Source organism: Podarcis erhardii (assembly GCF_964252035.2).
Source record: "Podarcis erhardii genome assembly, chromosome: 8".
NCBI lineage: Eukaryota > Metazoa > Chordata > Lepidosauria > Squamata > Lacertidae > Podarcis > Podarcis erhardii.
Window position 1 is genome coordinate 42,853,805 of NC_138499.1, and position 26,079 is coordinate 42,879,883.

Genomic DNA, 26,079 nt, shown 5'->3' on the forward strand with positions numbered 1-26,079 from the left:
ACTGTCATAAAAGTTTCGAGTCACACCAGAACAGTTATGAGAGTGACAAGCATATGAAGTCATCCAGAGCAGTTTTTGGACCATGACACAATCTACCAATCCAGCTGCATAGGCAATCCACAAAAATAAAACCAAGCTTTAACCATCTACAGTTCTGTGGCAGTGCTGCTCCCCACACCCCCAATGTTATTAATTTTATGCAATCACATATAAGCATTCTCAAAACATTTTTTCTTATTCCTGACCACTTTAAAGCTCTTTCGTTTTGTCACCATCCATTCTCTGAAAATGTATCTACAATAATGAAGATAGGTATAAAAAGGAAGAAGGATTAAGATTAAAACTGTGATAAAAAACCCAAAACTTTAGACTGACTGACTGACTTTTCAGAGTTGTGTTGTGTTGTTAAATGGAACTTGCCAGAAGGGAAATAAATGGGGAACATAATTCCACAATAAGCAACTGTTTAGCCAGTGTGGTGTAGTGGTTAGAGTGTTGGACTTGGACGTGTGAAGCCCCACTTGGCCATGAAACTCCCTGAGTGACCTTGGGCCAGTCACAGCCTCTCAGCCAAAGCTACCTATAACTGCCTTGATGTCGGGGGGGGCATGCTATAGGGCGGTATAATATAATATAATATAATATAATATAATATAATATAATATAATATAATATAATATAATATAATATAATATAATATAATATAATATAATATAATATAATATAATATAATATAATATAATATAACCTCACAGGGCCCTTGTGAAAATAAAATGGGGAGAAAGAGAACCGTGTATGCCACCTTAAGCTCCTTGGAGGAAAAGTGGGGTATACCGGTAAATATAATAAATAAACGGTTTGGTTATGTTCAGCCAATGAACAGAACTAGCTCCTGCTCATTTTTCAGATTTATCTATAGGTTTTGGAACCAAAATGCCAGGAAACAATGCTCTTACAGGGCTATCTGAGGAAAACGTTTGGAACATCTCATGAGGAAATGCTTTGTGTGTTTTTTATTCAAGGAACTGTGGCCCTCTAGAGGATCCAACAGGTTTTTCTGCTGTTGCCCTTAGAAACACTCCCAAGGGTTTTGGAAATCAAGAGGCAGCTCCCTAAACAGAAACATTCTCCTCAGATTTTTGTGAGTTCAGAGAAGGGAGCGGGGAAATCCTCATCTGAAAGACAGCTCCTTTGTTTCTGCCCACACATACCTCTCATGCCCCTTGAATTTCCAGGGTGAAGTGGGTCTAACTTCTTCACAGAAGAAAATTCTGGACCTCTGTTTCCTCCACAGAAGAGCGCAGCTCAACCTTCAGTTAGGTGGGGGGAGGGGGAGCCTGGCCACTCTTGATGTTACAAAGCACAACAGCTAAACAGAGGCCTTTCTCCTGGGTATTGTCGGCCAGAAGGTGTTAAAGAAGGACCGAACATTTTTTATGTACGCAACAACAGCAGCAAGGATACTCGTCGCTAAGTACTGGAAAACCCAAGATCTACCCACACTGGAAGAATGGCAGATGCAACTGACAGATTATATGGAATTGGCTGAAATGACTGGCAGAATCCGAGACCTGGGAGAAGAGACGTTGGAAGAAGACTGGAAGAAATTTAAGATTTATCTACAAAAATATTGTAAACTATATGAATGTTAAGAAGGATGCTAGAATATAAACAACTGGGCACCATTAAGATAGAGGGAGGGATATATGAAGATAAGTTAAATTTAAGAAAAGATAAATTTGGAAAAATTTTAAGTTATATTTAATTTTTTAAGATTTGAATAAAGGATATCAAAAATTAGAGATATAATATTGGAAAATTAGATAATAAGAATGGAAATAAGGGAATAAATTTGTTGGAAAATTTGTTTTTTGGTTAGGAACGCAGGAGCGGGAGATGTGAGGAAGTCCAAAGAAGTCAAGAAGACTGTGTTAAAAGATATGTTATATTGTATTGTTTATTGGAATTGCAACTAAATTAAAAAATTGCTAATAAATATATTATAAAAATAAATAAATGCCAAGATTGCAGGTTCGATCCCTGTCTGGGACACCTGCATATTCCTGCACGGCAGGGGGTTGGACTAGAAGATTATCAGGGTCCCTTCCAACTCTATGATTCTGTTATTTGTATTGTACCAACACGGGTTGTCTTGGATTTGTCTCACAATTTGTAAACACACACACACACACACACAAATCAATGTTTCTTGTCTGCAAGAGGGTGAGGAGGCCCTTGCTTGCCTCAGAAAATTGAATTCTGATGGTCGGAGGGTGGGCTGTCTGAAGTCATGCCTTGTGGGGGTGTCCAGAGGTTGGGATTTCAAGCGGGGGGGGGCAAGTATTTAATTGTGCATAGTGATATAATATGCTTGGCTGGAGGCTGCTGCTAAGGATAGTCCAGATTTGTTAGTTTTCCTCTTGCTAGCTTGGTGTGAGAGGTAGTGCAGCTAGGTAATTTTAGGTCCTGTGTTGGGTAGTTTCATGAGAGGGGCCCCGTTAGACAGCCATGTGTATTTCAGTTTTGAAGCATACAACTAAAATTTCTCTCCTCCTGCTGCTCCACTACCACCCATTGCTTTACAGAAGCTTCTACAACCCTGATTATGTTAAAACAAAAACAAAAGGTATTTATCAGCTCTGATTAAAAATAAAAATATTCTGAGTATGCTTTGTTTTCACATTTTGAAGTCAATTAAATCGTAGCTCCACTATGCTTACAAGAATAAAATGGGTCTTGCTTCTGCTGCGCTGATACTAAACACATTTACTTGAAAATAAACACCATTTATTGCCGGGGGGGGGGAATATTCCTGAAGTAAAATGAATAATAAAATGAACATATGTAACCATATAAAATTCTGGCCAGCTGTCCCCTGATTAATAAGAAAGAAAGGATTCTGCAGCAGCCAGAGTTGGCCCCAGAGGACACCAGTATCCTGGTGCCAACCTAGGAGCTGATGCCAGACCTGTTGCCACTGCCCCCATCATCTGTTGCTCTCTGGAAGTAATTTGAGAAGCCCTTAAATCCTAGCTGCCCGCTGGACACGAGCAAGCTCTCTTATTGTTAGGCCTCTTAATGTGAACTGCTAAATGAATTGCTTAATAGGAGTATAGTGCTACTGGATATTATTAACAGATCTGTTGGTATGTTTCATGCTCATTTAAACCTTTTATATGTCGAAATGTCTGTGGTATATTATAGTGTATTGCTTTCATTTGGCATGGCTATGGTGTTTGTTGTACTCAAGTTATCATCTGTGAACTGCTTTGCACACAATGTATTTGTAGAAAATGTGGTGGATAAATTAAATTTGACTGTAATCAAATAATTCAATTTTATACTTCGTAATACATTTTGTAAAGTGTACCTTAGATTCAGCTACACCTATTTGTGAAATTCATTTTAGCTACATGATGGACAAGGAACAGAACAACAGGGAAAACGAAAATAGATAAGTATGTGGCAGAGGACTGCCAATATACTTCAATGTGAAGTGCCAGGTACTTAGAAATATTGTAGGAAAGCTTCTTGGTTGGTATCTGTGCATGTGTGAGTAGTGAAGGAAATTGTTGGACTGTGGATTTTCAGCAACAGTTAACCATGTAATAATATATATAATTGTTTAAATCTATGCTTTCTGTCTTGAACCCTTTTCAGCTGAAGTCTTATCAACTGAAATAAATAGTTGCTATGGTCTGCATGTTTTAACTGAATGCTATAAATTCGCTGACTAACAGCGCAACCCAAAGCATGATTCACTGGGGCTACTCACAAGAAACAGAGGAATCGGGGATGCGGGTGGCGCTGTGGTCTACACAGAGTCTAGGGCTTGCCGATCAGAAGGTCGGCGGTTCAAATCCCTGCGACAGGGTGAGCTCCTGTTCAGTTCCAGCTCCTGCCCACCTAGCAGTTCAAAAGCATGTCAAAGTGCAAGTAGATAAATAGGTACCGCACTAGCGGGAAGGTAAACAGTGTTTCCATGCGCTGCTGTGGTTCGCCAGAAGTGGCTTAGTCATGCTGGCCACATGACCCAGAAGCTGTCTGCGGACAAACGCCGGATCCCTCAGCCTATAGAGCAAGATGACTACGCAACCCCAGAGTCATCTGCGACTGGACCTAATGGTCAGGGGTACTTTTACCTTTAACAGAGCAATCAACCCCCAAGTGGTGGTGTCCCTCTGTCCAGTTCCATTGAGCTACACCAGACTTTGCCTGCAGGAGGCTTCAACTGCCACAAAGGTCCCTGCAGAGCCTGCTGAAAGTGTGGGAAGGTGGAAACTAATGCTGATGGCATCCCCATCAGTGGTTACCAGCAGAACGCGCCATGTGGTATTTTATTTCAAGGAGTGCAACTGTGCTGGATGATCGTAAAGCATTCCAGCCACTGCTGATGTGCCCAATCCAAGTTTCTCAGTTGCACCAGCCTGGAGCTCGTGCACAAAATATGGGACACACACACACACACACAAACCCCTTCCTTGCACCATGTCCAGTGTAAGTAGTGATGGTTCAGATGTGGCCATGACTCTGCCATTCCACCCTGCTGCTCCCAGCCAAAATTAGGATTACTTCCTAATATGGTATAGGGATGCATCCTAAGGCTTTGTTGACGTGTATAAGATTGATAACTTCTTAAAATACAACCCTAGTCAACAACTGGTTATGGTAGAAGGCCACACTGTGAAAGAATAGAAAGGATGTTGGGCCAAATCTCCAAATTCCATTCCCTCAGATACTGCCAAACCCTATTGCTACGTTCCTCCACACCCATTTTTTCCTCTTGTTTCAATGTGAGGGCAAAACTGTTCCCTTTAGAACACAGACTTGGCCCAAGGGCCTCATTGGTAATTACGGTACTCGTTGGTAATCCTCAAGGATTACTAGTTGGTAATCCTTGAAATGCAGTATTGCAATAAAAAGTACAACATGACTTCCTATCATATCATTTTATTTTATTCATCTAACTAAAAACAATAAATACACTTGTTGTTTGTTTGTTCTTTATTGTTTTATTTGTCCCCAGATTATGACTATACAGTGGTACCTTAGGTTAAGTACCTCAGGTTATTTGTCCCCAGATTATGACTATACAGTGGTACCTCAGGTTAAGTACTTAATTTGTTCCAGAGGTCCGTACTTAACCTGAAACTGTTCTTAACCTGAAGCACCACTTTAGCTAATGGGGCCTCCTGTTGCTGCCGCGCCGCCGGAGCACAATTTCTGTTCTCATCCTGAAGCAAAGTTCTTAACCTGAAGCACTATTTCTGGGTTAGCAGAGTCTGTAACCTGAAGCGTATGTAAGCCGAGGTACCACTGTACTGTATTAGGCAGGATTTACCTAACCAGCCCTGTCAATGGAAGCCTTGCCCAAGGACGACTTCTTGCGCAATGGGGCTTCCCCTCTTCTATTTCTCTGTGCACCTCTACTCTGAAATTGTCTCTGGGAGGTCAGGAGAACTCCCTGAACAGCATGAGTGAAGGGGAGAGGCAGTATTTTTCCACCTGGCAAGCTGAAATGCTTGTGCAGATGGAATAGTTGTAAGACCATAGCATTGAATTCAACCCAATATGTTTTTAGAAATTTACATTAGGAATTGCATTCACCTCGAAACCAAAATATGACTGGTTACGATTCCAGCAAGCATATATAACCGGAAACTCTATCACTATGGATTTATTTAGCTTTAAAATAAGAGTTTTTGGTTTGGAAAAGTATGTAATCTATTAGAAGGGAACATTTATAAAATGAGATTAATCCATGATCTTCTGTCAGTGCTATACAACCTACAGATTAGCATGAAAATAGAATTGTGATCTACTATACGAGCTTGTCAGAAGGATGGAAGCACTAGTGTCAGGGGGAAATTGTGTTTTAGAAAAATGCAAAATGAGGATATATTAAGGGAAGATTGGAAGCAATCACAAAAAACCATCAGAGTTTTAAGAATATTCAGAAAACCATATGAAAAGATGGAGGATATGAGTGTGTAGAGTAATGAACTATCTAAATGTTGAGAATCATAAAAGCTAAGTGACCAAACAATGTATTTCTGTAGCATATGGGGAATCTTTTTCAAACCAAAAACTGCATTACCAGTGGTGGCTGGTGCCCATTGAGACCTGTAGGGCAGAAGACAGGGATATCAACAGTTGGTGGAGCCAGAGCCAATGACAGGCAAAGATAACCAATTCCCATTCTCCTCTCGGATAAGTTCTGTAAGGGTATCACTGTGATGGAGGACATGAGTAATGTGCTGTTTCCTCCTCCTTCCACAGCCTACCTGAATTCTAAGTTTGAAGGAACAACCCTTTTGACATAGGAGTTCCATTAAGACAGTCCACCTGCTGCCAGGTTTATACACCTATGTTGAGTGGTGGAGGAAGTAGGTGAAACTGCTTAACTGACTCAATCAACTGATGATGACAACCCTTCAGTGCCATTATCCTCATCTACTTCCTAAACCTCCAGCCTTCCTAAATATTTCTAAACCCAGGGATGTCAATAATATCTGGGCTACACTCTGAGTAAGCACCAGACTGAAGGAACTAGGTTTGAATTAAAAGGGGTGAAATAGCACTATTAGCTATTATTAATGCAATATCTCTGCATAATCCTACCCAGCAGCTCAGTATGTGTTGAACAGAAGAGGTATGGATAGGACGCTCACAGGAAAGTTCCCAGGAAGGCCATAGATACCCACCCATAAATACGGTAACTTCTCAGTTGAGTCTGACAAGAACATGTGAGGCAATTCAAGAACAGTCTTATGAATGCCTGCCAGATCCCACAGATATTGTACCAAAACCTCATGATCAGCTACACTGAAGCCTGTAGAAAGGTTTAACCGGGCTTATTCTTGTTGATCTTCATTTACACACTAAGTCGTTTATTATTATTATTATTATTATTATTATTATTATTATTATTATTATTATTAATTTATACCCTGCCCATCTGGCTGGGTTTCCCCAGCCACTCTGGGCAGCTCCCAACCCAATATTAAAAACACAATACAGCATTAAACATTAAAAACTTCCCTAAACAGGGCTGCCTTCAGATGTCTTTTAAAAGTAAGATGGTTGCTTTTGCCTTGACATCTGATGGGAGGTCGTTCCACAGGGCAGGCCCCACTAATGAGAAGGCCCTCTGTCTGGTTCCCTGTAACCTCACTTTTCGCAATAAGAGAACTGCCAGAAGGCCCTCAGCGTTGGATCTCAGTGTCCGGGCTGAATGTTGGGGGTGGAGCCACTCCTTCAGGTATACAGGACTGAGGCCGCTTAGGTCTTTAAAGGTCAGCACCAACACTTTGAATTGTGCTCAAAAACGTACTGGGAGCCAATGCAGATCTCTCAGAACCGGTGTTATATGGTCTCGGCGGCCACTCCCAGTCACCAGTCTAGCTGCCGCATTCTGGATTAATTGCAGTTTCCGAGTCACCTTCAAAGGTAGCCCCACGAAGAGCGCATTGCAGTAGTCCAAGCGGGAGATAACTAGAGCATGCACCACTCTGACAAGACAGTCTGCGGGCAGGTAGGGTCTCAGCCTGCGTACCAGATGGAGTTGGTAGACAGTGGTGAAGCTGCTTGCTCTGCTATCGGGGGCAGAGAGCAGGCGGGGTGGGGCTGGCGCCCCTGACGTGTGACATGCACCCGGGGGGCATGATGCGCATCCTGGGGGTGTGGTACGCGCACATTCTGGGGGCTGTGCAATCCTAGTGCCATGCCTGGTTGAAAAGTAGAACTGCAAGAGTCTCATTGTGGAAAGGAGGGCCGAGTAAATGTCTCTATGTAAGGAAACATTATTATGGTTTTCTTGACCTCTTTCTTTCTGTCATAATACCAAGGCTGGGATCCCTACAGCTGGAACAAATCAGTGGTGGACCTTGCAGTCTCAAATTTCAGTGGCAGCCTGCACAACACCAAAATTCAGTGCCCCCTCCTCTTGCCTTCCATTTTACATCATAGTTGCAACACCCCCAAGGCTCCGCACCCAGTGCAACCAAACTGGTTGCAATCCCCTAAATCCGTCCCAGAACAGATGTTAGAGTGAGCGTCAAATAAGTTTGGGAATGCACAAAACTGAGAATTCTTGGGAACTGGATATCAATATTAAAGGCTTCTTAGTCATTGTGCCTTTTTGTCAGATTTGGAGTTTGGACAGATATCATAATAATGAACCAGATTAACTCCACAAGAAATCATTCAAGGGAGGATGTGCATTTGTATACATGTAGGATGTACACATGTGGCTTTTTGTGTATGTGGTTACGTATCTCGGTTTGTCTATAAAATAGAAGTAAATTATTGTTGTTTAGCTGTCAATTTAATATCTGTGAATATATACATCATTGTTTTTAAGACATAATTTTGCTAAATTTAGCCTCCCTTGTTAATATAATTGTAATACCTGAGTAGACGGTGTCTTGCGTGCTTTGGTGTGATTTTGATAATATTGAATACCATATTTATTCAACTAATTACTACAATATCTTATTGATTTTCAACATCCTGCTTTATTTCTAACACATTTTGATTTTGTAAATGGTACACATCCCTAAAATTAGATACCACAGTGCATTAAATTATAATTTCTTTTCTACTGTGAGATGTTTATCATTTTGATTTTGGAAGTACTTGTACCTCACAATAAGAATAGATTAAATAGATGATTGCTCTCCATTGCAGACTAATTAGCTGACCGTGACAAAGAAATCTGCTGAATTTTCTTTGGAGGAATGAATATAAATGAAATTAAATTTGTCACTGGCTTAAATTGTATTATTCATCTGTGTTCTATTTTCATTCTGTCCTAATCCAGGGATAAGAGATAGAATCCTGATTTTTCTCTGATATTTCATTATTGTAAAATTGAGATGTAAGGCACACTTACTTTCTGACCCACTTATCATTTCAGTGAGTAAAAAAAAAAGGAGTGTATTATCATCACTTCACATATTGGGATTCTTAACTCTACCCCCAGTATTCAGCACCTAGGCTGCAGGACCGATAAACAGCTATTCATTAGCTACACTTGGTCCCCACTGTTACTTATTGTTTTATTCCCTCTTGTTTTCAGGTTCCCAAAGATCTGGGTCTGAATGGAAATTTCAGTGTCATTACATACTAAAAGACTACACTTCACACATGAAGCATCTCAGTGCATGTTTTATGCCAGTACTAGAGCACTTGCTTGGTATGCAAAGGTCCATGTTCAGTTCCTGGCCTATCTTGTTTGGACTAGAAAAAGTTCCAGTCCAAAATTGTGAGGAGGGACAACCAGTTAATGTAGTCAATACTGAGCTAGATTGGCCAACTAACATAAAATATGTTCCTTATCTGTTGCTTGGCGCACTAGTTATTTTTGCAGAGCCATGTATATTTCAGTGCCTACAGCTATAGGCACTGTCTTTATAAGAGATACATTTTTAATAATAGTAGCTGGATTTGACAACAAACTATATTCAAGCAAATTTTGTGTACCAACTCTCTTAATCTTTACAAAATTGTATCGGAGATAGAACCTGATAATAATGATAAACAAGAAAGAGACTTGAATAGGACATTTACTAGCAAATATATATTTGCAAGACAGAACAAGGCTCTTCTGCTTATGTTAATTTTAGAGCACATTCCAACTCAGGTTTCTTTAAAGTCTTAGTAAATAGATGTATCATGGTCCAAACTATTGCTGGCAAAGAGCTGGGGGGAAATAAGCAGATTCCAGGTAACACAGGGACATTAATTAATTAACCAGTCTAATATTTGCAACCATCATCTCACTTGCTTATTATTCACAATATTTAATTATTTCGGATATTCCATGAAAACAATAATGCCCTTATGTAAGTGACCTGCCTTTTACAAGTGGTATGAGCCCCATAGGACACCCAGTGCCTGAGTGTAGGTAGGAATGAACACATGGAGGAGAGAACTGAGGGAGAAAATACCTTTGGCTTTGCCCGCTTGGTCGCCTTTTTCTTGCATGTAACCACATTCCTTATGACGTTTGAAATGAAATTTCTGAATCCACCAAAGGGGTGGAAAGCTCTTAGAACTGTATTTGGTTTTTATATAAATGCCAGTGAACTAAACATGGGATTTTCAACAAGGAAGTGTAGCTGGTCTTGGGGCAAGTCAAAATTGGCCACCTTACTTTCTAGGAGTACCTTCAGTCACTTTCTTACTGTGCTCTTAACAATTTAGACATTTGTGATTCAAGTAAAACCTAATCAGAAGTACTATCAACCCACACAATGTGGGCAGTGTGAGGAACAGTACCACATTTAGGATGGTGTGAGCAGTTCCCTCACACAGTGCGCCAAGCCAAAGGGGCACAAAGTAGTAGTAGTAGTAGTAGTAGTAATACCTTTCTTTATAAAGGTACCTACTGAGAAGATCCATAAAAAAGCAATTGTACCAAAATGAATTATTGTGAAAATAAGAAATGGGGGGCGGGGGCACCAAATGTCCTTGCTCGGGGTGCAATATTACCAAAGTCCACCCCAGTGAGGAATTCTTCTTCTTATCAAGTCAGCAGTCACCTTTTCATTTAAAGTTTCATATATGATTTTAAGAGCATTAAATCATATATTAAGAAACCGAATTTCTAGATTTTAAAGTATTTCTTCATGTGTTATAATTATTTTATATTACTACACTTCTCAAAGCATTCTAAGTTCAACCACAGTTATGGGGACTAAAATGCTGCTTTCCCTCACTACTGCCATTGGCTTTTCGTCATTACAAAAGTATGTACAGGTTGCTGACAAAAGAGCTTTATTTAAATGAGCTGTAAAATCTTTAACAACAATTATAAGTGGAACAGATTTAATAATAAAGAGATATCTTTTTACCTATGCACTTGGAGTATTAGAAGATAAATATTAGCTACATTTTGCTCATAATTCTGCCATTCTTGCTTGCCTTGCCAAAACCTGTAGAGTTGTTTTGTCAGTGTTTGAGTTATAACAATGAATTGTACTGACACGGCTTATATCATTTACTTAGTATGCAACATCTCATTGCATTATTAAATTAATATGGCACATGTAGGATTATCTAATATGTTTAATTATTATTTTGGAGAGAAAAGGGCAGATTTAGAAAGATCAACATTTTCTGCATGGTTTTTTAACCCCTAATTCTTCAACAATCCTCAACGGATTTGGTTTCAATGGAAACCAACATTAAAAATCTAACTCGATGGGCACACCTAAAAAGGCTCTTTGGGCCTAATCAATGAAAGCAAATGGTGCCAATTAGCTAAATGTTCTGTTGTGGAAAACGCCAACTTCCAATGTGGCAATTTCATAAAACTTGGCTAGAACAAGTAAAGGATATATGATGGACCCAAGACCCAGGAAATAACATAAACATGGAGAGGAGGAAGAAATTATAAAGAAAAGATCATAAACTTTCGCTGAAGACAGATATAAGACAGAATTGTTTCAAAGATATGACATGATGGCATCAAACTTCTGTAATTATCAGAGCCAGTAGGTTATTGGCTCAAAACTGGAAAGTTGCATTACTCCCTCCCTGGAAATAATGGCTTAACAAATTTTGGGATTTAACTATAACAGGAAAAATAATGACTTATCTTAGAGCAAGACTTGTTAATAAATATAGAAATAATTTCTGGTAAAACTGATTGCCCTTTATACAATATTATCAAGAAAATACAAAATACAAGTAGGTTTTGAATTTTTTTAGAAAAAATGTATTTTTGTCTTGATTCTTATTTATTTATTCTTACTTGTATTATAACATTATGATTTGAAGTAATATTTTTTGATCAGAGTTTTTATTATTGGTAATAATTGTCAAATAATTCAATAAATAAACACAACAACTGGAAAAACCTAGAAGTAAGACATGGGTTGGTTTAGTGTTAAGTTTAAACTCTGTCTTGTGGTTTGTCTTGCCCCAAACAAACACAAGATGTAACCATGGTTTGTTTGTTTTTTTATTTATTCTGATTTGTTTGTCGGTAACAAACCATGAGCCCAGGTTTGCATGTAATGCAAAGCCAAACTATAGCTTAGCTCTGGGTAGCATTGCAGCAGCAGGGCCAGGAGACAAGCAAAAAACCACACTTTTCTCTCTAGGCACCAGCACACTTGCCTGTTCGCAGTAAAACCATGGTTTGGCTTACCATTGCATGTGAATGAGGCCCATGTGAAATATTGAAATATTAATTTTCAGCATTATAGCTGGTATTTTGTATAGATTTTCAAAGATGGTATTGAAGACAGGAGAAATTATGTGTTTCTCAACTCCCTTGAGAAACAAAATGAAAATGAGATTTGGACACGGTACAATGTATTGGTCGCCAAAGAACGCTTCTCTGATATAAAGACATTTTTATTCATGCATTCATTGTGGTATTGATCTCAATAGGTTTGAAAACTTCCATAGATACATTATACCATTGTTTTAATGTGGTTGACAACCATGCTCAGAAAGGTTGTGTACTGACAATAGTGATTGACATTTTACTGAGAGTACTGTAGCATGACTAAATAAAAATGCAGCTTTAAAATCTCTTTGATATAATTGGTTCCCATTAGCCATTTTCTACATTAGCAGTGTTTTCCTCTCCTGCAACAAACAAATGTGGCCAGGATCCAACCAGTATCTCCTGTGGATTTGGGCATGCCCAGTGATACTTTTTACTTCTTACTTTTCTTTGAACTGATAGATCCTTATACCATATTGCAAAATGCTCTTGAAAGTTTTCCTGTGTTTCAAATGTGACTCAGAAGTTTCACGTGTGGAAGCTGTTGTCTGAGCCCCTTTGGGCACATGGACTTAATTACTATCCTGGATATAGAGACGGAGGGGGTTTAAAAGTTAGCTATTAAGGTAATACGTTTGCATCCATTCATTTGAGCTGCATGTAAAACTACTGTGCCAGATTTTTTATTTATTTCTTATTTATTCCCAAATTTAGAAGAACTGTAATATAAACAGAAATTGGTTAATAATGTGTCTGTAATAGCTGTTACGTTTAAAACTCATTTAATATTCTTTGTCAAAGTGATTTTTGCAGTTAGAAAGCTATGTAAGAAAACCAGGGTAAGCCCACACTTGTGATTCTCTTTATACAGTATATTGTAACATCTGTGTAAATGTGCATGTGCAGATATAGATATATAGATATGATAGTGTCACATTCAGCTGCTGCCTTAACTGCAATTTACTGCAGTTAGATGCTTTCATGTCACATGGTTATAGCTAGGTAGATTAATAGGGAGTTCTATCTGGAAATTTCTTTCCTGTTATTGTTCTCCCTCAGCTGCTGATGGTGAAGTTAATTCTCTTTAGTTTTGTCATGCTCTGGAGCACACATTGCCAAGCTATGATAAGCTTTACAAGGAAAAATGAGCCACAGTGTCCATCAAAGTCTTAAACTTGCATTTTAAACTTTGGCCTGACCTGATGTGCCATTCAAAATGCTTCAAAAGATTATTTTTTTAAGAAAGGTTCAATATGTCCCGAGGCTATCGGTTTTGAGTTAAACTGGGTGAAGTAGAAATATTTTACTCATCAGCTTTGCAGTCACAGAGTTTGCCTCAGCTAGAACAAAACTGCTGAGGCATTTAGAGAAAATTAACCCCCCATCCTGGCAGCCAGATGTGACTGGTTTCTGATGAATGCACATGAGTGGGCTGAAAAATCAAGAGACTGTGAAATTCCTGTCAGGTCCGTACAGTGCAGAATGGGCTATTGACTGCTTTCTATATTTCCCTCCATCATTCTTCTTGAACACTGCCATTAATTTCCTCTCCCACTCTGACTTATTTTTTCCCCTTTCCTCTTTTAGCTCTCTCGGCTGCAAAGGAAGCTGCACAGGGTATTGGTGGAGTACTTCAAACAGCGAGCCGTCTATAGCCAAGCTGGGCTGGCGAAGTTCCAGGCAGCCTCTCATGAGAATTTTCAGAAAATATTAGCTGTGCAGGTAGGTGATTGCAGGGAAGTAGGAAAGATCATTCTGATCTAGATTGAAAAGCAAATGATGGGTAGTGTGATGAAGCATTAAAACCATATCCCATCAGAGTTTTGTAAATTTTTAACCTCTTTAATAAACTGAAATTGCATGAAGGATGAATCCAGTAGGCTAGCATATGTACCACAGATAGATATTTTCTTTAAAAGAGAAAGTTGAATTTTGTTCTCGGCAGCCTTTACAATGATCATTATACAAATACGTTTATTTTTAACCATTGAAAAACAGGCATAACAGTGCAGCTAAAATATTTTAGAACACACTATAGCACATTCCTTTCTTTACCTCTTATTGACACAGAAAGCAACACTTTTGATTTTTCACATTTTATTCCTCTAAAGAAAAAGAAGAAGCATAGATTACCCATTTAGCTAAAGATCATCACTTTACATATTCTGAGGGGTAATGGCATCACAGGAATTAAGGAATCCTGGTGTCATGGACACAAGGCCCAATCTGATTAAGCCAACGTTATTCTTACCTTCAGACCCAGACCTGGACACCTCACAATAAGAGCCAAACTAAATGTGACAGACTGCCATGTGTAGTCCCCCCTATTTTTCCTTCACAGATTGTGGGCATAGAAACAAGGGGACTTCTTAACATTTCTCCCTCTAGAAGATTTTCCAATAACCGTTGTTCCCTCCCAATCTGCTTTCTCTCCAATCACCCACATCATAGAATAATAATAATAATAATAATAATAATAATAATAATGTTAATAATAATAATAATAATAATAATAATAATAATAATAATAATTTATTTGTACCCCGCCCATCTGGCTGGGTTTCCCCAGCCACTCTGGGCGGCTTCCAAAAAAGATGAAAAATACACTAAAATGTCACATATTAAAAACTTCGCTTTGACATCTGATGGGAGGGCGTTCCACAGGGCGGGCGCCACTACCGAGAAGGCCCTCTGCCTGGTTCCCTGTAACTTGGCCTCTCACAGTGAGGGAACCGCCAGAAGGCCCTCGGAGCTGGACCTCAGGCAGAACGATGGGGGAGGAGACGCTCCTTCAGATATACTGGACCGAGACAGTTTAGGGCTTTAAAGGTCAGCACCAACACTTTGAATTGTGCTCGGAAACGTACTGGGAGCCAATGTAGGTCTTTCAAGACCGGTGTTATATGGTCTCGGTGGCCGCTCCCAGTCACCAGTCTAGCTGCCGCGTTCTGGATTAGTTGTAGTTTCCGGGTCACCTTCAAAGGTAGCCCCACGTAGAGCGCATGGCAGTAGTCCAAGCAGGAGATAACCAGAGCATGCACCACTCTGGCGAGACACTCTACAGGCAGATAGGGTCTCAGCCTACGTACCAGATGGAGCTGGTAAACAGCTGCCCTGGATACAGATTTGACCTGTGCCTCCATGGACAGCTGTGAGTCCAAAATGACTCCCAGGCTGCGCACCTGGTCCTTCAGGGGCACAGTTATCCCATTCAGGACCAGGGAATCCTTCACACCTGCCCGCCTCCTGTCCCCCAAAAACAGTACTTCTGTCTTGTCAGGATTCAACCTCAAACTGTTAGCCGCCATCTATCCTCCAACCGCCTCCAGACACTCACCCAGGACCTTCACCGCCTTCACTGGTTCTGATTTAAAAGAGAGGTAGAGCTGGGTATCATCCGCATACTAATGAACACCCAGCCCAAAACTCCTGATGACCTCTCCCAGTGGCTGCATGTAAATGTTGAAAAGCATGGGGGAGAGGACAGAACCCTGAGGCACCCCTCAAGTGAGAGCCCAGGGGTCTGAACACTCATCCCCGAACACCACTTTCTGAACACGGCCCAGGAGGAAGGAGCGCAACCACTGTCTAACAGTGCTCCTAGCCCCTCAAGACGGTCCAGAAGGATGTTATGGTCGATGGTATCAAACGCCGCTGAGAGATCCAGCAGAACTAGGAAACAGCTCTCACCTTTGTCCCTAGCCCGCCGGAGATCATCAACCAGTGCGACCAAGGCAGTTTCAGTCCCATGATGAGGCCTGAATCCCGACTGGAAGGGATCCAAATGGTCCGCTTCTTCCAGGCGTGCCTGGAGTTGTTCAGCAACAACTCGCTCAAACACCTTGCCCAAGAATGGAAGATTTGAGACTGGGTGATAATTGGCCATCGTGGCCGCATCTAAATATGGTTTTTTAAGAAGCGGTTTAATAACCGCCTCTTTCAGCGGGTCTGGGAAGGCTCCCTCACGGAGGGAAGCATTCACCACCCCACGAAGCCCATCGCCCAGTCCTTCCCGGCTAGCTTTTATAAGCCAGGATGGGCAAGGATCCAGGAGACAGGTGGTTGGCTTCACTCGTCTAAGCAGCCTGTCCACATCCTCGGAGGTAACAGATTGGAATTGATCCCACACAACTTGACTAGACAGGACTCTAGCACTCTCCCGCCCTGGCCCTGCTCCCACGGTGGAGTCTACTTCTTCCCGAATCTGAGCAATTTTATCTGCAAAAAAACTTTGCGAAATCATTGCAGGAGATCATGTGGCCCGTGCTGGGCCCCAATGTCGCAGGTGGTTCCGCTAAATTGTGAACCACCTGAAAAAGTCTCCTGCTGCTGTTTTCTGCAGATACAATAGAGGTGGCGAAGAAAGTCTTCTTCGCTGTCGCTATCGCCACTTGGTAGGCTCGACATTGAGCTCTAACCTGTGTCCGGTCAGATTCGGAATGAGTTATCCGCCACCGGCGCTCTAGCCGTTTCAACGATTGTTTCATTGCCCTCAGATCCGTGGAAAACCATGGGGCTGCCCGGGCTCCATGCAATCGGAGAGGGCGCTTCGGAGCCAAACAATCAATAGCCCTGGTTACCTCCACATTCCAGCGGGCCACCAGGGAATTGGCTGAAAGGCCATCAGCGGACTTCCGGGATAGCGCGAACGGGTAATGGCGGATTCCCTCCGAGCTCTGGAGGGAATCGGCTCCGCTAAGGATGGGTCTTGCCGTGCCGGCGACACGGGGACCCTTAGAAACCGCAGGCGCTGAAGCCTGCGGACATGGAGACTCGGCGGGCACCTTAAGCGCCCTCCCCGACCCGCGAAGAGCCTTTTTAAAGGCTACGGAGGGGACCGGAGAGTGGCGTGGAGCTGAGAGTCGATCGCTGCCTTGGCGGAGCGAAGCCGCGAGCCATGACCGGAGAGCGCTATCTTTCTTCCTGAAATTTGGACTGAAAAAACAACTCGTGAGTAGAAGGAAATTTTGGCACTAAAAGTTTTATCATTGAATTTGAGTACGAGCGGGGGATGTGTTAAAAAGGAAGTCCACACTCCCCCCCCCACCAAAAGACTTAAAGCAAGGAGAGGAGCACTAAGTCGGAAAGATTCTGGTGTTGAAAGGAGAAAGAACACTTTCATAAATTGGTTGAAAAAGTTACTTGTGCTGGAGTGAAGAGAGGGGAATCCCAGAGGTTTTGCTTTTGGCGGACCCCCCCCCCGAACCCGGGCAGTGCCCTGCTTGGGAACCCGAGAGAAAAAACAAGGTGTTTGACAGCTGTCAAAAGAGCTGTCAAACGGACGTCAGCTTGGAAATTGAGTTAAAACTGTGTTATAACTATATTGTTGGGACTAAAAGTGTTACATTAAATTGACTGGAAACAAACTAATTCTGAATAACAAAGTAACGAACTGTTGGAAAAGAACTATGATGGAAATCCCCCTGGAGGGAACTAAAGACATTGCAATGGCTGCGGAAGGAAAACTACTGGCAGAGATAAAAAAAATGTTTTCCCTGGTGGGAGCTCTGCAAGAGCAGAGCTTAGCCATGAGAGATCAACTGATGACCTTCAATCTTAAACTAAACAAATCTGTTGGTGGAGCTAACCGGATGGAAAAAGAATCTGCAGCTGCAGAAAAAGAGACAACTTCAGAACTGGGGGAAAAAGAAGAAAAAGAAGAAGGAGTTCAGGAGGAAGAGAGCAATCAAATATTTGTAACTTTTGGGAGGAAAAGAAGTGAAAAAGACAACCAATGGATCATAAATCTGCAAAGAGAGAGAAAGATGGAAGTCCCTGGAACAACTGAAACATTAAGCTACGAAAGAACGAATAAGTATGATGGAGACTTCTTCTTTAAGCTGCAACATGGGAGATCTGTTGATCCTGGACAAAGACTGTTTTTGTTTGAAAAATATGAGGAACTGGTGACAGAATTCCTTCGAGAAGAGAAGATCAATAAAAAGGACTATAAACAAAATTGCTGGAGAGTGATTAACGGGGGCCTAAGGGCCTCTGATGTGAGAAATCCGGGTTAAATCTGTCTTTTTTTTTTCTTTGGGATATTAATGTGGGAAGGGGCAAATACCGGGACAGAGGGGGAGGGGAGTGCAGAGTGGTAAAAGTCTGGGGTTTAGAATAGAAATATTATTGTTTTTTGATTTAATATAAAGAGTAAGGAATTTGTGGGAGAGAAATTAGGCCGACCTTAGAGAAACAACTTAATATGTATAATGGGATTTAAAGTAAAAATGGATAAAGGATAAATTATAAGAAAAGATATGAATAATATTTAAGAGATTTGAACAAATAACTTGCTGAGATATTTAATGAAATAGGAAGGTGGCTGGGGGGGGTGGGGGGAAGTCACTGAAAGAGGGTAATGATTGTAAGGGTATGAAACTACAGATATTCTGTTTTGTGTTTTGTGTTTATGATATATGTTTGTGTTTGTTTAAAAAAATTTTGAAAATCCAATAAAAATATTTAAAAAAAAAAAAAAAGAAAGGCCATCAGCATGGGATAAAGCATCCCCTACCACTCTCTGGAAACCATTTGGATCCATTAAGTGGCGGGGGCGGACCATCCGAATCGGTCCCACCTCCCTGCAGAGGGGATGGGTCGCAGAGAATTCCAGTTGCACCAGGAAGTGATCTGACCATGGCACTTCTTTCGTTTTGCTTTTACTTAGTGTCAGATCACCAACATCCATAGAGGTAAACACCAGGTCCAAGGCATGTCTGCGGCTATGGGTTGGGCCAGACTTATTCAGGGACAGCCCCATGGAGACCATGCTTTCCACAAAGTCCCGAGCAGCCTCTTGTAAGGTCGTGTCGGCATGGATGTTAAAATCCCCTAGGTCAACCAAGCTAGGTGTCTCCAGGAGAACATCCGCCACAACCTGAAGCAGCTTGGGCAGGGAATCCTTGGTGCAGCAGGGAGGTCGGTACACCAAAAGGAATCCTGTACTGCCCCTATTGCCCAACTTCCAGAACATGCACTCGGAAAACTGGGTCTTCCCAATAGGACGCCTGGTGCAAACTAATGACTTCCTAAAAATCACTGCAACCCCCCCTCCCCGCCCACATGACCTGGGTTGCTGTGCGTAAGAGAAACCTGGTGGACAAGCAGCGGCAAGGACAGGCCCATCTGCTTCATCCAACCAAGTCTCTGTTACACATGCCAGGTCAAGTCCTCCATCCATGATCAAGTCATGGATGGCAGTGGTCTTATGAATCATTGACCTGGCATTGCACAGCAGCACCTTCAGGTCATGTGGGTATCCCTTGCTGATTCTAGTATCCATCCGGTCAGGACCAGACCCGGAGACAGGGATAGTCCTCAGACAACAACTAAACCTGCCTCCTCTGTAATGACATGGTCTGGTCTTAGCGTAACTCCTCCTCCTACCCGTGATCACTGAGATCGGTTGTCCCAGTGCATCCCCCCCGTGGAACACGCCCCAGCCATTTTGTTGGCTGGGACCTACTCCCCGGCAGCCCTGACCCCTCCCCTTAAGAACAAAATAACACCTTAAAAAAACAACAACCAATAAAGCAATACAAACAAAAAACAGTAAAAATTACAAAAACATAAAATCAAACAAATTCCCAGGCCCAATAAACATCCATCCCACCCCCACCCCCACACATACAAAAAATTCAAAAGAAAATTTTTAAAACATTTTAAAAGCACTCTGCACCCCTCCAGCAGTAACAGCAACTGTCCTAGTGAGGCCCACCTGCCCTGGGCCAGGTAGGTTTTAAGCGGCAAGAGCAGGGCCCTCAGACACTCACACAGGAGAGTCCTCCTCATAGAATTGTAGAGATGGAAGGGACCCCAAGAGTCATCTAATCCAACCACCTGCAATGCAGGAATATCAACAAAAGCATCCATGACAGTTAGACATCCAGTCACTGCTTTAAAACCTCCAAGGAAGGAGAGTCCACCACCTTCTGAGGGAGTCTGTTCCCCTGTCAAACAGATTTTGCTGTCAGAAAGTTCTTTCGATGTTTAGTCAAAATCTCCTTTCATGTAACTTGAATCCATTGGTTCAGGCCCTACCCTCCAGAGCATGAGAGAACAAGCTTGCTTCATCTTCCATGTGACAGCCCTTTCGATATTTGAAGATACTCTCCATCTCCTTTTTTTCCAGGCTAAACATACCCCATTCCCTCAACTGTTATTATAAGGCTTGGTTTCCAGACCCCTGATTATCTTGGTTGCCTTCCTCCGCACATATTCCAGCTGATCAATATCCTTCTTAGATTGTGGCACCCAGAAATGGACACAGTATTCCAGGTGTGGTCTGACCAAGGCAGAATAGAGCTGTACTCTTACTTCCCTTGATTGGGAAACTATACTTCTGTTGATGTAACCTAGAATAGCATTAGGGGTTTTTTTGCTGCTGCTGCATCACACTGTTGACTCATGTTAAGCTTGTGGTCTCGTAAGACCCCTAGATCCTTTTCACATGTACTACTGGCAGTCCAGGTACCCCCCTATCCATCTTATATTTGTGCAGTTGGTTCTTCCTGCCTAAGTGTAGAACCTGCATTTGTCCCTATTGAAATTCTCTCAACAGGGACAGCAATCCACAATGGGGAATGACTACTGAGAAGGCATTTGCATTGACTCCAGACTCTTCATGTTATGTTTCCAAATCATGTGTCATATTGTTTGACTGACCCTGGTTTCAGAATTATGTGCTAACTCTGCCCCAAAGTGGGTAGCAGCCAATAATAAGCTATTGTTGTTGTTTATATTCGCGTGTCTCGGGAGACAATGGAAGAGGTGCACTTCAGGGTGAAGTCAAACTGTTGAAAAGTTATAGCATTTGCTGTGGCTGTAGAGACTGATATGGGAGAGAGATGTTCTTTTGCATGTGGGGCAGATTAAGGCATCCAGTTCTGTTGCCACAGGTACACCATGACATGTCTTATCTCTGCACTCCTCCCAGAGATCATTCTTCCTCTGGTCACTCCTATGGATACATAACCTGACTGTCTCCAGGTACTGCAATCATCTGAAAGGGATTCCCACACATGTTGCCAGCCTTCATGATATATTTGCAGACATCTTTGTAATGCAGCGTTGCTCTGCCAGTAGGCCTAGTGCCTGAAGCCAGCTCTCCATAGAGCACGTTCTTGGGGATCCTGCAATCTTCCATTCTCCCATTCTGTGGACATTGCCACAGAAGCCTGGTAGCTCCATGTGGCATGAACACGAACAACCAAGTCCAGCTGGTGCCAGTGGTCTGACCTTGGATGTGTCTGGGACACTCACTGTTTTCCCTTGGTAGAGAAGAACATGTTCGTGATGCAAGTTAGCAGACTTATTTTTGCTTAAATAATTTGTCCTTGAAAGAAAGAGGAGTGGTAGTACCCCCTGGTTTAGCACTATTAAGCCTACTGCCACAGACTTTAGTTGTAGTCTCGTAATCCAATGCCAGAGCACATCTTCTAGAGTTAGTGCCCTCTGTGCCCTTGGAAAATGGGACCAGTGTTTACCTGTCTATTGAACAGCCCTTTCATTTATGGTTTCCTTCTTACTTGTCAAGTGATCATCAATTTAACTGCATTTTTTCTCAACAGTTCTTTCACAGGTAAATTATAATAGTTCTCTAGGTGGATGATCTTCAAAGCCTCTTTTATTTCTGAAGGTTCAAGTATTTTTACAATTGCCGATAACATTCAGTTGCATCTTTTAGACATGCTAATTTTTCAGTTATTGCTTACTCTCACCTTGCAGGTATATGGAGTTTGGTAACACTGGTGTTTTAGTAAGCAGAGACTGGTATTGGCTTTTTATTGGTCCTGCTTTTTGCCATTATTTATAATAATTATTTGGAATGCTGAAGATGAAATTTAGGTACAAATCTTCTGTTTTATAAATTTCCGGTTCCTGTTTAATATGACATATTACAAAATACAAGTTTCACTTCTTAAGGACAACTGTGAATTAATTCCCTGATATTCTGAACTTTAGATCAGATTCTGTGGTTATCTGCAAAGAGCAGTGCTCATACATATTTTCCCGGAACCCAAGACAAGTTTGTAATGTGTTCCACTCTTATCTCTCTCCCCCACTCCATCCTGATCTCATATTGGTTTTGAAAAAATGAAGGATTGATTGTTCCTTAGCTTCATTTAGTTCCCTTTGTTCAAGCTCTTTATGTTTCTGGCAGTTTGGCATGTATGCACAACAGTGACAAATACTCTACAGATACTGGGATCTAGTGTTAGTTCTCTTATGCTCTCTGGAGACCAGAGGCCTATCTCATGGATGCCAGCTTCAGTTCCATGATGGAAGAAAACTTGGATATAAGTGCAAAAAAGAAATATAAAATAATAAATAAATGTACTTGTTTATGTTCTCGGGTATGTAAATCCAATCAGCATCACTGGGCTTGGGAGAGTGGGAGATGTGCAGAATCTTGCCATGTAGATGGCAGCCTGTTCAGAAACCTTGGGAGCAGTAGGTTTGTGAGCATTCTACACATGCAAAAATATTTCTCATTATAACTCCTGTGCATATATAGTAGTATTCCATTGCTTCTTAGCATGGTATAGCATGTATTAGGCCCTACTCCTACCAGCATGTATGACTCTTAGCAGACAGGGTGGAAGAAAAAACAATCCAAACTATGCAGGAAGCAACCTGCTGAGTGGCATAAATACAACAGATTGCATCTAAAATTATAGACTAATCTTTGACTGCCATTGGACCACTTGATGAAGTACCCTAGCGTGACAAAATACTGCAATTGCAATTGGTACATGTATGTTCAAATGTTTGTCATCAGAACAGCTTATGGGAGTTAAGGCTTCCTTAGATTGGCTGCTTGACCAGTCCTTTACCTACCATGCAGCAGAGAGAGAGAGATAAATTTGACTGTTCCATTCACATTTCCTTAAATGTAGCAAGATTCATTAAACTATATGAAGTTTAGTGAATTGCAAGAGCCAGCCAAAATGCTGCTGTTGATTTGCTTGAGTGCCTTTTGTGTCTCAGTGTGTCAACTTGGTGGTGCTGTGCAAACAGGGAAATCCTTTGTTCAAGCTTGTTACCGCTTAAAATCCTAGCTAGTTGCCTAATGCTCTCTCTTAGCACTTTGCTGCTACTGTTCTACGATGGCACTTTGGAGCCATTCACAGAATTTGTCCACTTCTGGGTTATGGTCTTTTCTTGTCTTGGCTTCAGCCATCTGATCCTCCTTGAGGGGAAACCTACTGCAGTGATGCTTCATTCCCTATATCTTAAAGCATGCCCTCAGCTTGCCTGGCAGCTTTCTGAACATTGCTGCTCCCTATTCAAGGTAAACATAGCCTGGTCTCAGCAGCCAGACTGTTATTTCCCTAGACCACGGCAATACTAACTTCACACTCCAATTCCCGATTCCCTCTATTTATAGTCTGAATTCTAACCTCTTATTCCTCAGGTGACCCACATCCTCTATTACTAGCTTCACCTAGGTTAGTGCCAACCCAGCATGCCAGAGACCTAATCTTTTAAGTCACTCTGGTTCAAAGGGGTCTCAGTTGTGCTATATATACAAAGCACTTCTTAGAGCCTCTCAGATGGGAATCTGGAATGCCTCTAACAGATAACAAGGTTTTCCTTATTTAAAAAATATTACATATTCATATCAGTATCCATGAACCTTTGGACTATGAAGACAGAAATCTTGGAGGGAGAGAGTCCTTATCCAAATTGAACTTAGGTGGTGGTGTGAATTGGATACAAGGTGGTAATCATGTGAGACCCAAACAGTAAAATTAACAGAATGTAACTGGTTCTAATGTCATTAGACTATTTGACCTGATTCAGATGTACTGATATGAGTCCAATAAACCAGCCCAGAATATCAAACCAGGATATGGTTTGATATCTTGTCTTTGAAGAGATTTCCACATTTGGATGTCCAGTGAAACCATAATTTAATAAACCAGGAAGGTTTACCCAAGCCAGTTGACAAGGGGAGGAGAGAGGCCAGGAGTGAGGAAGGGAACACATAGAGAAACTCAGTCTGGTAAACCAAAATTACAGATGAACTGAACTATAAGGTATTTGTTTTTCCCAGAAGTATCAAAGTTGGAGCATTTTCTATGTTGGAGAGGTGTTGACAATGTTGTGCTCAAACAGATGAGACCTCAGAGCATGGCATATTTATTATTATGTATTTTGGCTAACCAGACTAGAAACCATTTTTAGATCACACCTTTGGAACATTGCCATTAATAATTAATTAATGTTCTGATATTACTGATGTGCTAGGTCACTTCCATGTGGAATTATATTTTAAAATAGATTCCATTCTGTATTGACCATGTAAAACATATTGCTGCAAAAGAAACTGTGGGTTTGTAAGCTGTCAGTATGCATTTCAAGCCTCTCTTTATTTTTTCAAAGTACCATGTGTGAAACATCAGGAAAATACCACTCGGCAGCTTGTAATGCCAAGCTTGCTAACACACTTTAGGCCAATTTAGCCCCTCCTCTTTTAACCTACATCACAGTTTTAAAGATGCAAGGAACCATTTTTGGCAGCTGCCCTGCTTTTATTACTTCCTGAATTAATTGCGTCAGTTTAGCACATCTCCAGGAAAAGATGCTTCTACCATTGATTATAAACATAGCTACTGAACTCTTAACAATGGCTGCAAAGTAGATTATCTTTTAAAGACACTGGTTTTGAAACTTAGACATTTAATTTAATTATCTTTTCTCAGAAGTGTACAAAGCAGTGAGAAACCTCATGTGAATAACATATTCATAAGACAATGCAGAGATGCATTTTTTGCCACAAACTCACTAATTTTAGCTATAATCACTAGCAATGTTTTTGTTTTACAGACTACTATGATTTGGCAAAAGAATAAAATTGCTTTTAAAGTACAAAAATAATTATGAACCACTTGAAATGTAATGTCTGTGTTTTATTTCTCATCAGAATTCATTAGTGTGTAACATCAATAATTTAGCCCATCATTTGCCAACACTGACTTGGCTCAGTAGTTCAATCATGTAACCCTGTAAACTCACTTTCCATTAAAATGAATGTTGCTGACAAAGGATAACTAAAGAGATACTTCATTTATTAGCTAAAGAGATACTTCATTTATCAACATTTTTAAATTAGGAGTTTGGGACCACAGACACTTAGCTGGATAAAATATTTGAAGGGATCTTTACTATACAACTCAAAATGTATGTGGAATCATAGCGTGTTATTCAAAATGACAAATATATTTTTATTTGTGTAACATGCTTCATAGCATGCTTTTCCAGAGGCAGGCAGAGCCACTTGCAAACAATGATATGACCTACCAGGATGACAGCTTGGTTGTCTTGCGTAAAGCAATTATGGTGCAGTGTCTTAATGGAATTAGAACTTCCTTCCATTTTGCTGTAGAGGAATCCATGGTAAAATCAACCCACACATGACATACTTGTCCTCTGAGTGGCCACCCATGATTCTACCTGGATAGGCAGCTTGAGATGGCATGATCCATACTTGACAATGTGGGTACACAGTGAGGTATTCTGCTGACTGGCTTAGCATATGCAAAGAATTGACTTCAACCCACTCTCTAACATGTGGTTGGAGTGAATCATTGTTTAATCAAACATTTCTCATACAAAAACACTAAATGCAAACCAATTTATCCTTCAATTTCTAAACAGTAATTTGAAGCATTAATTTGTAAATTAATTTATCATGAAGTAGGCCTTTCACAATAGCCACTATTTTTATCTACTCCAAATTGAATCTTTATGATTTTTAGATTCCTCATCTAGTGGGCCGGTACATACAGAGCTGGAAATTGAGGCATTTAGATGAGGAAAATGGGAGAGTC

At 41.1% G+C, this 26,079-nt stretch overlaps 1 protein-coding gene and 1 long non-coding RNA gene across 12 annotated transcripts in view; one reads left to right on the forward strand and one right to left on the reverse strand.

Annotated features, from left to right (window-relative positions):
* Positions 1-26,079, forward strand: part of CCDC178 (coiled-coil domain containing 178) — a 131,249-nt gene that overhangs the window by 101,758 nt on the left and 3,412 nt on the right. For all 11 annotated transcript variants that reach the window (XR_014159398.1, XM_081873671.1, XM_081873676.1 and 8 more), the window contains one exon: positions 13,829-13,963. Coding sequence is in view for 10 of the 11 variants with exons in the window: in XM_081873671.1 (XP_081729797.1) it covers positions 13,829-13,963 (135 nt within the window). In the remaining variant the exon portion in view is untranslated. Of the gene's footprint in view, positions 1-13,828; positions 13,964-26,079 lie in introns of those variants that run through there.
* LOC309348491 overlaps positions 21,852-26,079 on the reverse strand; it is a 28,487-nt gene continuing 24,259 nt past the window's right edge. Inside the window, exon 2 of the long non-coding RNA XR_014159422.1 lies at positions 21,852-26,079. This exon is cut by the window's right edge and continues 2,825 nt beyond it. This is a non-coding gene — a long non-coding RNA (uncharacterized lncRNA).